Source organism: Corythoichthys intestinalis, chromosome 16 (assembly GCF_030265065.1).
Source record: "Corythoichthys intestinalis isolate RoL2023-P3 chromosome 16, ASM3026506v1, whole genome shotgun sequence".
Classification (NCBI taxonomy): Eukaryota; Metazoa; Chordata; class Actinopteri; order Syngnathiformes; family Syngnathidae; genus Corythoichthys; species Corythoichthys intestinalis.
Genome location: NC_080410.1, coordinates 2,947,160 through 2,961,880, shown reverse-complemented (window position 1 = coordinate 2,961,880; position 14,721 = coordinate 2,947,160). Strand labels below are relative to the sequence as shown.

Genomic DNA, 14,721 nt, shown 5'->3' with positions numbered 1-14,721 from the left:
TTGACGATTTAACCACAGCCATCTCCTCAGTGCCTTTGCCTGACATGCAGCCCTATATCATGAAGGACTGAGGGAATTTTGATGTTTTCTTCAGGCAGTCATCTTTGTAAATCTCACTGGAAGGGCAGCAAACAAAAGTTCCAGCATCATCACCGTGTCCAATGCAGATTCTTGACTCATCACTGAAAATAACCTTGATCCAGTCATTCACAGTCCGTGATTGCCTCTCCTGAGCCCATTGCAGTCTTGTTCTTTTCTGTTTAAGTGTCAATGATGGTTTCCTTTTAGCTTTCCTGGATGAAAATCCCATTTTCTTTAGGCGATTTTGCACAGTTCTGTCACATACCTTGACTCCAGCTTCCTCCCATTTCTTTTTCATTTGTCTTGTTGTAACATCTTCTGTTTTCAAGACATATGGCCTTTAGTTGTTTGTCATGTCGTTTGGATGTCTTCCTCGGTCTACCAGTACGCTTAACTTTAACAACCTTGCCATGCTGTTTGTACTTGGTCCAGATTTTTGATACAGCTGACTGTGAACAGCCCACATCTTTGGCAACCATACCTGTAGCATTACCTTCTTCAAGAAGTTTGATAATCTTCTCCTTGGTCTCAAGAGAAATCCCTCTTGTTGGAGTGATGAGTGTTGTGAATCCACTTGGTCCAGCAGCCCTCCAAGGTGTGATAACTGCACCGTTTTTAACTGCTGACTAACGAGCAGACCTAACCTGAGGAAGGGGCCCAATTAAGGAAAGGAAATTGACTGGGTGTGTCTGTATTTTCTACTCAAAATGGAGTGATTTATTGTTTTTTTCTTCAGAATGGATTCTATATTTATGTCTCAGCACTTACTCTATAGACCCTACCCACGTGACGTCACAACTCCGCTCTCCTGAATGGTACCGCCCAATTGTCCGTCAAAACATAGTGTTAACCTGTTACGGCTACGTACATTCCTCCTATTTACGACGTGTTTTTCTGCTCCTTAACATTAATAATCAAAATGGTGAAGGCGTGTGTGGCTGTTGGTTGCACTAACAGAGAAGATGGAAGGAGAGACTTGAAGTTTTACCGTATTCCGAGGGATCCAAAGAGGAGAGCGAAATGGACGGCTGCAATTCGACGTGAAAACTGGGCACCAAAAAATCACCACAGACTATGTAGTAGTCATTTTATATCCGGTAAGATGCATTTAAGATATACTTAGAGGGTTTTGGGCTGACAAATAACCACAATTAAGATCATTGCTAGGCTAATCGCCGACAACATACACGTATGTATGTAGTGAGAGTGCTATCGCTAAACCATATAAACATTAAAAGCCTTAACTCCATTGACAAACGACATGAAATACATTAGACTTGACAGTGGATGTTAGCAATAACAAAAGATTTTGAATTGAAAATTTCGTAACTCACCTTTCCAAGCACAAGATAGATTCCTGCCGAATTTTCGTGGACGAGGACCTGTTTCACCCAACCAGCAACGAAGTATTTATAAGCCTCCAAGCTCTTGAAGTTTTTCAAATTTTCGTGAGAATTTTGTGTGGACAAGATAATTGTAAATATCAGCGTAGCAGATGTCAGGCAGACAGGGCGAAGACAGTGGGTCGAAAAACATCGATTTGGGCATCAAATATGGATCTGGCGACTGTATAGAACGAAGCTTTTCCACATAACGCCTTTTATGCAACACATCCAGTGAGTTTACGGCATCAGAAAGCACCGGGTCTTCCATGAAATGCATTTTAAATTCCTCGATCAATTGAAACCAATGATAATACAGAGACAAAATGACGGACAAGTGGGCGGAACCATACAGCGAGCACGTGGTTTTGTGACGTCGGTGGGTAGGGTCTATAAAAGTAACATTTACTGGCCACAACAATGTTTTTTATTCATTTCTATTAGTGTTTCTGAATGCCAAAGAGTTGCACTTTTGAACTAATTAGTTTTTTCAAGTTTTTTTTATCTGAGTTTGTTCTACATAATAAAATGCCTGAGTGAGTGCTCTTCCGAGACTGGTGATTCCATACTTTTTGCTAGGTTTTGTATGGCTGAGTAGAATCGGGACAGACTTGGCACAGACAGGAGAAGTGCGTATCGCAGGGATGAGACCATCTATGAGGAGTGAACATCCTCCATTCCAGGCATCCTCTGAGCAAGCACGGCTCTGTATCCAACCACGACCCTCTAATTGCTCGTGGTAGTACCATGGCTGGATTTCCTGGGCAGTAAGGTTGAACCAATTCTTCTTTGTTTCATGCTACAAACACAAGGACATAAAATTGTCGCAAACAAACCAATTTTTTTCAGCTAATGTAAACATACACCATTTGATTGCAGCAAATAAATATAGATAATAAAGTTTTTATGCTATGAAAAAAACTTAAAGTGCCTGTGACACGAAAAAGCATGTTTATTTCATAATACACGCGATATTTTATGCTCCTGAATGAAATGGACCACTTGGAAGTGTGAAGAAGCGATCAATATATTTATCTAACTTTTTTAATCCTGCACTACGAAAATGACAGACTTTCAGCTTCGGTCTTGCATTGAGGAAGAGGGCGGTGTGACATGTACGGAGGAAGTCCTCTTCACTATACAGCCGTACTGTTGTATGAGAAGGACTAAGGATTCAGCTGATTTTGCAGATTAATACGTTTATTTTTCGCATCCCGCCGATCACACGGCTGCAGAAAAATCTTGCTGTACGAGGGAGAGGCGTGTGCGCCTTTTTGGGGTTTCAAAAGGTTCCCATTCACTGGTGGATATTGGCCAAAACAAGCCCTACTACTGTGGGACCGTGGGACTTACGAGGAAGTGAGTAAACAACGTGTTTTGTATTATGGCAAATACTGGGATCATTTTAATATGTAGGTGGCTTGCATTGACATGCTCCTTGCCCTCTCGGCCGACGACCGGCGGCTTGTCGCACATCCCCCCGCCGGGAGAGCACTATACTCGGTTTATTGCCATGAAGAGTCATGTGCCCGGTGTTCTGTCGGAGTGGCTTAGCTTGTCATGTTTGTGTGCACTCTCAGTTCCTTTTTTCTTCATTCAGGATCTTCTTGAGGTGTATGGGCGGGGCTATGCGACACACCTGTGCTGCATTTGGAAAGCTCAATATTTAAGGATGCCTGTCACCATCTTTAAGTGTCGGACTATCACTTGCCAACTTGCTTGCTTACTGCTGTGTGCGTCATCTCGAGATCTACTACGAGATCTATAATCATGTAATAATGTCGATGGCTAAAATCGAGTATGTTCGCAATACTCTTGTTCAATGCAACTCTTTCTGTACTGTACCTTTCCTTTCCAATAGACAGCATTCCCGAATCCCTGACAAAAGGAAGAAACGAAGGGGAGCGACATAGCTGGGCGATGAATGTACAGGTAGTTTTTCAGAAGAGCCCAGAATCTACAGATGGAAGAAATTTGTAAGAAAAACAGTCCCACCCGGTAATTTCCAATTAACCACAGATTTAGCACATACTTATTAATCACAATAATTTCACATAATGTTAACTTTTGTGGATATCTTACGTACTTATCCTGGTTATGACGAAGTTCGGTCTTTTCTTTGGTCTCATACACCCAACCGGGAGCAAAGATTGCAGCAGAAAAGTTGTACTTTCGGATGATTTCCAGCGCCTGTTCAAAAAAGAAGGTAACGGTTGTGAATGATCACGTAAAATTTGATATCACTGTGTCAAACTCAATGCCCCTGGCCCAGATCTGACCTGCCATCATTTTGTGTGGGCCACAAAATATATGCATATGCATTAATCTCATGTTTCAGGCTATTACAGGGAGTCCTCCAGTTACGACCGAGTTCCATTCCTACACTGATGAATATTTTGTATATGGCGGAAAACACATACAAAACTGAAAAAGCAATTTCTGCTCTTGCATTTCTCTTTGAAAGAAACTGCTGTATTTTAAGCCAAAACAACTGTTGTGGTTGATAGAACAATATGTCTATATGCTGCCATTGCAGATTCGTGGCGCATTAAGCCCCCGAAATATTTTTAATTTGTCCGTTTTTCCCTGGAAATCCCCGTTTACAGACGTTCCACAACCGCTTTTGTTTCAACCTAGCCATAAAAAGAAGGTAGGTAATCGTATTTATTATTCGAAATGTCTGTCATTTTTAGTTTAGAATCATTAATTGATGTCAAATATTTCGTTTTTAAAAAAAAAACGGCTTTAAAAAATTATTCACTCGCATATTTTAAACTTTTAAACAAATGACGTCACAATGAAAAAAATGGTGTCTGTAAAAAAGTCACGGATATCTACCTCATAACTAGTCACTCAGTGATACATGTTACATGGAGTTTTTGGATCGAAACAATGTAAGCACGCTATAATATCGCGTTAAAGTCATGGCGTCTGTAATTCTGCTCTTGCGTGCACTCGTCTCCAGGTAGGGTTTTACTGTTTAAAAAACTTTTTTTCAAAAATGCGCTCCTGTTGAAAAATTTTCTTCCCCCAGAAAATTGAAATTTTAAGCTTTCCAATGATGTATCACACATGCATATCGGACAATTTTGAAAGTTGGCCAAATTGGGGGTCTCAGAGTGGAACTTCAAGTCACCTGAGTGTTTTCCGCCATATATATAAAAATACTAAAATTAATTCAAATGATGCAGTATTCATGATGTATGATGCATTATTCAGGGATGAAAATTGGTCAGTGGTTAAAAAGGTAAGAAGGGTGTGGAGGAAATACATATGTTCCGGTACATTTTACAACTAGGCCTGTCCCAAACAACAAATTTTCTCCCGATTAGTCAGCCAACTATTTTTACAATTAGTCCACTAATTGTCCCCCCCCCCCCCCTTTTTTTTTTTTTTTTTACCAATTTGGAACGAAATTTTTGATGATGCTTATTAATTCTCAAAAACGTTCTGGAACACTTAAATTCCTAATTAAAGTACAAACAAAGACGTACATAACAACAATAAATCACAAATAAACAATGACGTCAAATGCTGATAGCATTAACTAGTGCAAAAGAATGGCATGTAAACAGATTCAGAATACTGATTTCACCTTTCCAACATGATTCTAATATTATAGTATACTACTATATATAATAGTCGTATAATAATCATTCATTGCCAATCAGATCTTTCATAAAGGGTGTCATTTTAAAGCTATTCTTAGTATGGAATCTAAATTCTGAAGTATGCGGGATTAACTCCAGAAATCGTTATGTACTGTATATGACGAACATGACGTGCTTTTATTTTTGAAATGTTCACCAGAAGTACGTTCGCTAAACCACCAATCATAAGCTTTACACTCCGCAAAAAAAGCTCTTTCTGTCATTGCATGTAGTGTCAGTAATCAATTTTTTTCTCATTTGCAAAAGCTGTTAACCAAGGATTTTTAATGTTTGAAGTGTCACCTTTTAACCGCAGGTTTGCGTTTTGGAGAAGACTGCCAATGTTTTATAGCAGGCTAAAGTAGGTTGTTTTTTCCTCCCATTAGCCTCAATGTAGCAATGCTAACGTTTACAGTGTTTAATATAGATGTGTTTCCTTATTTTGTATGTGTGAACTTTAATTCTACGGCGTGTTGATGACCAATAAACATCTGTGAAAAGAACTGGAGTCTCATATGCCATCAACACACACGTCTACACGCACACACAAATGTATGCACACATGCACGTGATGATAAAATGAAGCCGTGAAAATTACTGCCCTCATTTTTATTTACCGTGCCATAAATGGACTCCTTACATATCGCGACAGACTTAACAACTCCAATAAAACATCTCATTAGTTAGTTAGTTAGTTAGTTAGTTAGACAGACTTACAATCTGCCAGCTTGTAATTGTCATGTATCCATTGTGCAGCACTTTGTTTACATTTGCCGCACTCACGACACTTGCTTTACAGAAGCGAAGCAGATACACGGTAGTATTATTAGGCCGTTGTGGGAGCTCGCATTCCCGTGTGTGCTGTATCGTTCATGATATTTTGTTTAGCCCAAAATAAAGGCAGCGTTTACAAAGTCATCTGACCGCTCGTCATTTTACAGTAATTGTCTCCTGTCGTCTTTCAAAATTACAACTGGGTGACGGCGCTTTAGGTGTTAATTCACAGCCGACGTGCAGCCAAGCTTGGCATTGAAGAGACAGGACATAACAGTGTACCCTCCTTTGTTTCATTGAAATAAGTCAATGTTTTGGCGACTCTGGTGTGCTTTTTTTGGCTTTGTGCTGCTTTCCCCGCTTGCATACCAAGCGTCCGACATAAAAAAAAAAAAAAAACTCCCCAATCCCCCCCCCAGCCCCCCCCCCTTAAAATTTTTCTCCTCGGATCTATATAATCCACATAGGTCACCCTTTTTTACTTCAAAACGACGAATTACGCCGAAAGGTAAGAGATTTTCATGCCTTATTATTGCAGAGAGATAGATGGTGAGTTAGGGTTTTCAATAGTTTATTTGCCAGTTGGTTTATTTAACCGAAAGCACGGAACATGACTACCGGTGGACTACCTGTATTTTCATCATGAGAAGTTAAAAGGAAATCTTCAAAAAACAACACCAACAATATTTTAAAACACAAACAAAAATGTGCATACCTTATGGGTTTCAAACATTCCTCCTACTACCTCACCACGGGCAAAAACATCCACCCCTACGTAGATATCAGCCTTGCGCCCATTGGCGTGACTGTAATCAGCCATCCATTCAAGGTTTTGTGATGTCCAGTTGTAGTTGGTGAAGAAACCATCACATGCGTCGAAAAAAAACCTGTAATAAAAAGACATGAATCTAAGTTATAAACTATATGTCAGTGATAAAATTAAACTTGATGTGCAAATAAAAGCCAAGTTATGAACAAACACTTCAAGCATCAAGTATAGACTGCTGTTTCTAAGCAGTTTCAATGCTTCAAATCTTATGGAAACAGAGAGGGGAGCTTGGGATGCGGACTATAAACCCTATGATGACTATTTTGAACAATACAATTTGAAAAGAAAATACAATACATCCCTCTCGCCCACGTGGTATCTGTGTCATCTTCAAGCTCGGGCCCTCTACTAGAAGCCTGTGAGTTTGAGAGTTCTGCGCAGTATCTTAGCTGTTCTTAGGACTGCACTCTTCTGGACTAAAGCTTCAGATGTTGTTCCTGGGATCTGCTGGAGCCAACCCACTACCACAGGAACCATGCTAGCCTTCACTCTCCACATCCGTTCCAGCTTCTCTTTAAGCCCTTGGTACTTCTCCACCTTCTCGTGTTCTCTCCGATGTTGACATCAGCTGGTATTGCCACATCTATCACCTCTCTTCTCTTCCTTATCCACTACCATGATGTCCGGTTGGGTTAGCCAAAAGCTGTTTGTCAGTCTGGAAGCTGAAGTCCCACAGAACCTTGGCCTTATTATTATCAGCTACCCTCTGTGGTGTGGCTAGTTGGTATATGGGCACTTTTATTCTATACTGGTTACAGATGTTCCGGTATACTTTCCCAACTACTTGGTTGTGCCTCTCCATGTACCCTTATCTAACTAGCATCTTACACCCTAAGGCAGAAATGTCCAAAGTCCGGCCCGGGGGCCAAATGCGGCCCGTGGTCAAATTTTATCCGGCCCCCAGCCTCTGTCATAATATCAATAACGTCTGGCCCGCACACAGACTTAATAAATTGGTCAGCAGTACTGGGACCAGCATATGAAGTAGCTTACACACTAAATGCTGCTCCTCATTTACCCACTAAAAGGCAGCAGCACTCTAAGCAACATTACCCCGTGTGACCCTTTCCTCACAATTTTCTAAAATGGCGACAATCAACAAAAAAAAGAAAGAAAAGTTGACTGCGATGCCCGACAATTCAAGGATAGGTGGAAATTAGACTATTTCTTCACTAAAATATGCAACAACTGTGTCTGCCTCATTTGAAAAGAGACAGTCGCTGTTTTTCAACAGTTCAATGTGAGGCAAAATTACCAAACAAGACACGCTGTCACAAGACACATGTACGACAAGATTACAGGGAAGATACGTAGCGAGAAATTGAAGCAACTTGAAGCTAGTTTAATTTCACAGCAGCAGTATTTCGCAAGAGCCTGAGAGTCAAAAGAGAACGCTACAAAGGCTAGTTGTGAGATAGAAATTATTAATTAAAAAAAATAATAAAGCAAATGTGACACACAGAATGGCTTGCTAAAATTTGCTTAAATATATTGTTCTACGTAAAGGACGTCAGCCAAGGTCGGCCCCCAACATATTCACAACACCAAATCTGGCCCCCTTTGCAAAAGGTTTGGACACCCCTGCCCTAAGATGTGCTGGAATATCTCCGAAGCATCTTTGCAAAGTCTGCACCTCGGGTCTGATCTGCTCTGGTAGACCTTGGTCTCTACGGCCCTTGTATTTAGGGCCTGTTTTGTGCAGCCATAATTAAAGCCTCTGTGCTGTTTGTCAGAGCGACATACTCCAACCACTGATAGGATTTGTTGACTCTCCACTTCTTCAACTTGCCGGTGGTACATTACATGTAAGGGCTTACACCTGTTGTCTGCTCCCCGTACTCTAATGGGGTCTGTGCTGCCTGAGCAGCTTTTCTTTCAAAGCAAATTTTCATGATGCCACAGACTTCACTATCAGTAGACAAGACAGCTCTACCGTTCAACTGACTCTTCAGGACTTGCCTTACTCTCTGGAGGTATTTCATTGTGGCTGACATTTTTGTGACCTCCTTGTGGTTTCCATTAGCCTGTGGGGTACCAAGGCACTTGTAGCTGTCTTGGATATCACCCATTTTGCCATCTGGTAGTTGAACCCCTTCGATTCTGAGCAGCTTTCCTTATTGATACCAACCGGACACACTTGTCCAGTTCAAATAACATCCCTATGTCATTGCTGGTTATGTGGATCAGTGAGTCGGTTTTCTTTATGTCGACTTGGGAAATCGACTTGGTTGGTCTCTATGGCTGTCTACCACATCCCCATTGAGTTCTGGATGAAGGTTCTTAGGCCCTTGCTGATCTTATATATTTCCAGGCAATCTGGTATCCATGTGTTTGGCTTTAAGTCATAGGCTTTTTTGCAGTCAATCCAGGCAGTGCACAGGTTGGTCTGTCTATTCTGACTATTCTTTGACAACCGCACTATCGACCAGTGGCCGATGTTTGGCTTCTCTGGTGTGACTGACAATTCCTTTCTAAGCCCTACTCATGTATCAATTTACATGCTTATTCATCTTAGCCGCAATGATGCCTGATAGGGCCTTCCATGTTGTGCAAAGACAGCTTATTGGCCAGTAGTTGGAGTCAGTAGCTGGTTCATCTGTGCTGCTAGGCATTCATGGAGGGCCGTTACCTTCTTCAGCCATTACTCATAGACCATATCAGTGCCCTATGCTGTCCAGCTCTTCATTCTTAAAACTCTTTCTTGGAAGTCTGCCATTGAGATGGTTACTGGTTCTTGTTCTGGGATTTTGTTGTGGACAGTTCTCAAGTCCATTATCCATTGGTGTTGTGTCTTTCCCATATGCTCTTCCAGTAATCCTGCGTCTTCGCTCCTAGTAGGCCTGTCTGGCCGTTTGTTCCTTGCCAATGAGAGTACACTTTGGCTGGTTCGGTGGAGAACTGCTTGTTTATCTCCCCGGCCTTTGCCTCCTTGTTGTATCTCTTAAACCGAGTGGCCAGAGCTGTTAGTCTTTGTTTGGCAGTTTCAAGTGCCTCAGGTATTGAGAGTGTCTCGTACTTCCTGAGTAAATTCTCTCCATGTTTCCTCTCTGCACCTCTGCTAGCTGCCTAAGTTCGCTCCGTGTTTCCTTTCTTGGCCTCTAATAGTCTCTTCAATGGTTGGTACTGCTTGTTATGTCCCGAGCCTTAAACCCAAGCATATCTAGAATTACTGTGGCCATGCTGTATATGAGTTTATTGGATTCTGTGATGTTTTCTGGAGGAAGGTCAGCAGCTCTTGGATTGAGACAATCTGTATTTGTTGGGGCTTGGTAACCAACTTAGATTAGGGAGGAGATGATTGCATTCCCTCGCTCACAGGTCATCCTGGCTCCCCACTGCCATAGCATTGGTGTATTGTCTTGTCAGTTTCTAGTTGTGATAGGGGTTTTCGCCAAAGGACATTGGAACGTTGGGCTAACAGTGGCTCTTATTTTTGGATTGTGGGTTGTAAAGTGTCCATTGTTCCCATATTAGCTGCATGTAGTAGCATTCCAACAACTACACATTTTCAACCCTTGTCCATTTATGTGTTCTTCCAGGTGCGCATTTCACATAAGGCTGCCCTGGATCCCTAGCAACTGACGCAGACCTTGTGAACCAAGGCGACTTCCGAAACGGTCTGACTATCTGTATTGTGTTCTCTCATGTGCTGAGGTAGGCCTGGCAGCATTAAGGGTCAGCACTATGGACCTTCACTGGAAGGTGATGTTGCTTCTGGCCAGGATTCGAACCCTTAAACTCCTGTGTACAAGTCAGTAGTACACTATCCAGTGTACTGTACTATCCACTGTGTATATAAAGACAATATTTTTCAATGAGCCAAACATGAATGTTTTTGTGGTGTGAGAGGATCCTAAAAAAAAAAACCAACAACACAAGCGTAGGGACAGGTTGCAAACTCCACACAAGAACGACAGAGCTGAAACTACAGCAGACATGCCTGTTAATGTTCTCATTCATCTTGGTCACATCATTCTCAGGGTAATGAACCGATAAATTTTCTGTCTTCAAAAACATTTCGCCGCTCATCTAAGAAGGCTTCCCTAATTTGTAGCATAAATACCTGCGTTTCCACTCCAATACCAGCCTAGAGCTGTCCTATCTACACCTTGTTTCATGAACTGAAGAAGTCTGCTCGGATGAGAGTCGAAATGTCCTCCAAGACAACCAGATAAGTCAAGTTAGATCGATTTAATAACCCGAGAATACAGCAGGCATACTAACTATTCGACTATCACGCTACCCCAAAATACAAAGGGAATTATACCTGTTGGTCTGGTTTAATTCATTCTGCCATTTTAGCTCCCCATTCTCAATTACACTGTCATACCAAAGCACCATGCTGCCAGGGACTTGTTGATGCATCTGATTTGTCAGATAGCGCAGAAACAAGGGTGTTGTCTTCACAGCAGTGTCCTGCAAGCGAAGGACACAAAATTCTGGTTGGCATAAATAAAAGAGAAACATTTGAAAGCTAAGAATTAAGAGTTGCAACTAAAAAACGATTCCATCAAATATTTGTTCGGGAAGAAAAGGGATACGAGCGTTTCAACAGCAAGCTCCTCAATCGATACAAAATCCGCTATCAATCCAGAGATATATTGATTGTTGAGCTGTGCACCGGAAGTCAAGAGGCTAAGTTGGTTGTAAGACACTTGGCGTTGTTTTCTTTTTTAAAACAACGTGAGCAGTCGCATTCCAGGTGCTAGCAAGGAGGAAGTAATAGCCATGACTACAGTCGTGGATACACTTTCAAACAAAAGCCTTTTAAAGTACTGCTTCCAGGTTATGCATGCTTTATTGGTAGTGGGACAGGAAGCGGGGTGCTGCAGCACCCCCTAGCGTTGAGGAGGGGAAAAAAGTGTTTTGGTAGACCCTTTTTTTGTTGTTGTTTAAAATAAATAAATAAACAAATAAAACATTAAAACAATAGCGTATGTAACTTCGGGGATAAAAAGTTTTTTTTTTTTTTTTTTTTGTTAATAACATGCTTGCTACCGGGTCACGCTGAATAAGGCTCTATTGGAACGGAAAAGTTAACTGTTGACCAAGGAGGCGTTAATATGGCGCAAAAACGAATGAGTGATTTAAAAAAAAAAAGTTTTTCAACAAAAACAGAAAAATTTTCTAAGATTCAATTCGATGTCGAAAATGAAAATGACTATAATAGTTCCGCAATGGTGCCCAGCTAGGAAAGGTTAGCTGCAGATTTAGATCATGGAGATGATTTTAGCCCAAGCAGAAGACATTACTGCATATCCTTAGTGCCATCCTAGATAAAATTGACCTTAAGACACTGAAGTTCATCAACAACACACCAGAAAGTAAATCTACTTTTGGCGTCTTCCTTTTATTTGTCTGCGGTGACTTCAATATTGATTTATTAAATCCATGTAAACTGAAAACCATTGATGATTTTATCGATACCATGTACAGTTTATCACTATACCCAACAATAACTAAACCGTGCAGAATAACATCACACAGTGCTACTGCCATTGATAACATCTTAACTAATACAATGGACAACGAAACCACTAGTGGCCCTTTTGTTTGTGATATCACTGGCCTGTGTTTACTCTGTGTAACTGCAATCTTAAGAAATCTAAGGTTTCTGTCTTATAAACGCATAAAAAGTGATGATACAATTAATGCATTTAATAACAATTTAGCGCTTCAGGATTGGATAACATATAGTGAGCCGAGTGTAAATCGTGCTTATAGTAATTTTCTTTACATATTTACCTCTTTATATAACAAATATAATAATATATATAATATAATAATACAACAAATACTGCCCTGGAAAAGAATATTCTATAAAGAAAAAACAAACAAAAAGTCCCTTAACAAAGGAATAATTAATGCATGCAAAAAGAAAAATAATCTTTGCAAAGTATTTGCTAAGATGAAAACAGAAGAATCAGAAATAAGATATAAGACGTACAGAAACAAATTAACTGAAATTATAAGGGCAAGTAAACAGTTATATTGTAGGAAAAAAAATTATGAAAATAAAAACAATATGAGAGGAACTTGGGATGTGCTCAATAATTTAATTAAGAAATGTCCTGCTCAATTGACATATGCGGATTATTTTATTGGCAAAAATGGCAAACAAAATTATGTGAACAATATAGTAAATGGTTTCAATGATTTTTTTGTAAATATTGGCCCAGAGTTGGCTTTTGACATTCCGGACCATGGAGGTGGTGAAGGATGTGTAAGAACTGAACCAAATCCACAATCACTCTTCCTCTCAGCAACAAACGAGCAGGAAGTGATTAATACTGTCCTCAAGAGTAAAAGTAGCGATCTACCGATTGCCATGATCTTGACATGACATTGGTTAAGGGAGTCATCTTTAATATTGCAAAACCATTAACTTATATCTTCAACTTATCATTTCAATCTGGGTGTTTTCCTGAACAAATGAAAATTGCAAAAGTAATACCACTATTTAAAAGTGGCGATAAATATAGTTTTAACATTTACAGACCAATTTCTCTGTTGCCCCAGTTTTCTAAAATTCTTGAAAAACTTTTTAATTCTCGACTAGAAAAATTTCTGGAGAAACATAAAATAATAAATGAAGGCCAGTATGGTTTTAGAAATGGAAGAACAACCTCAATGGCTATGATTGAAGTAATTGGAAATCACTAATGTGTTAGATCAGAAAAATGTGCAATTGGTACTTTTTGATACAATCAATCACCAAACTCTGATTCATAAACTGGAAAAATATGGAATTCGTGGGGTTGCAGGGAACTGGTTAAAAGGTTATTTAAGCAAAAGGGTGCAGTATGTGAAAATGGGACAGTATACATCAAAACAACTTGGTATTGCTTGTGGTGTTCCTCACGGGTCGATGTTAGGGCCAAAACTGTTTAATCTATATATAAATGATATTTTACATGTATCTTAATCTCTAAAACTTATTCTTTTTGCAGATGACACCAATGTGTAATACCAATAGTAGTAATAATTATAATGAGTTGGTGAAGGTCGTGAGCAAGGAGTTAATCAAAATTTAAAAAATGGATGAATATAAATAAATAATCATTAAAGTGAAACCAAAGCTATGATGTTTGGTAGCTTTAAAACTAATCTTGATTTGCATGTAATTATTGATGGTATCCAAAAACGTAGATGTGAATACATTTTTGGGTGTCACAATTGACAGTAAACTGACATGGAAACGCCACATCAGACGTATAAAAACAAAAATTTCCAAGAGTCTCTCAATTATAAATGAAGTTAAACAGTTCATTGACGAGAACGCACTCCGCACTTTCTACTGCTCTTTGGTTCTCCCATACATCTCATATTGTGTTGAAGTCTGGGGAAACACTTATCAGAGCAAGATAAATCCTTTAGTTACCTTACAGAAACGGGCCGAGCGGATCATCCATAAGGTCGGGGTTTTGGATCACACACATAATTTGTTTATTCAATCAAAGCTGCTAAAATTTAACGATCTTGTAAAGTATAATACATCAATAATCCTCTATAAAGCATTCAACAAAGTATTACCAATTAAATTGCAAAAATTTTTTACAATGAAAGAGAGAAGTCATAATTTAAGAGGATATGGAGACTTCTTAATACCAAAAATTTGAACAACTTGTAAAGGTTTTTGTGTGTCTGTGTGTGGAGTGAAACTTTGGAATAATCTGGGAATGCAACACAAGCAATGCCAAACTATCTACAGATTTAAAAGGTTATACAAACTTATGGTCTGGTCACAGTATACTGATATAAGGTCTTAATTACATCAATAAATTGTCTTGGTACTAGTGCTGGTTGTTTCTTACCATTGCTGGTATATTGTCCGTGAACGTTGTTGGTGTAGTTATTGTTGCCATTTATAATTTGTGGTCCTGTGTGTGTGGCCTTTACCATTGTTGTTATGGTTTTACTTTCATTTACCATGTTGGTATGATTTTTTTGTTTTGTTTTGTTTGGGTGTTACCTGTGGTGACTTCATCACAAGGGACAAAATTTG

The 14,721-nt window shown here is 39.7% G+C and overlaps 1 protein-coding gene across 1 annotated transcript in view; it reads right to left on the bottom strand.

The window, feature by feature from the left end:
* Nucleotides 1-14,721, bottom strand: part of engase (endo-beta-N-acetylglucosaminidase) — a 65,688-nt gene that overhangs the window by 18,049 nt on the left and 32,918 nt on the right. The window contains exons 6-10 of the mRNA XM_057861443.1: nt 10,984-11,132; nt 6,603-6,774; nt 3,550-3,653; nt 3,309-3,420; nt 2,075-2,262 (exon numbers count right to left, since the gene is read on the bottom strand). Of these exons, the coding sequence (XP_057717426.1) occupies nt 2,075-2,262; nt 3,309-3,420; nt 3,550-3,653; nt 6,603-6,774; nt 10,984-11,132 (725 nt within the window). The remainder of the gene's footprint in view (nt 1-2,074; nt 2,263-3,308; nt 3,421-3,549; nt 3,654-6,602; nt 6,775-10,983; nt 11,133-14,721) is intronic.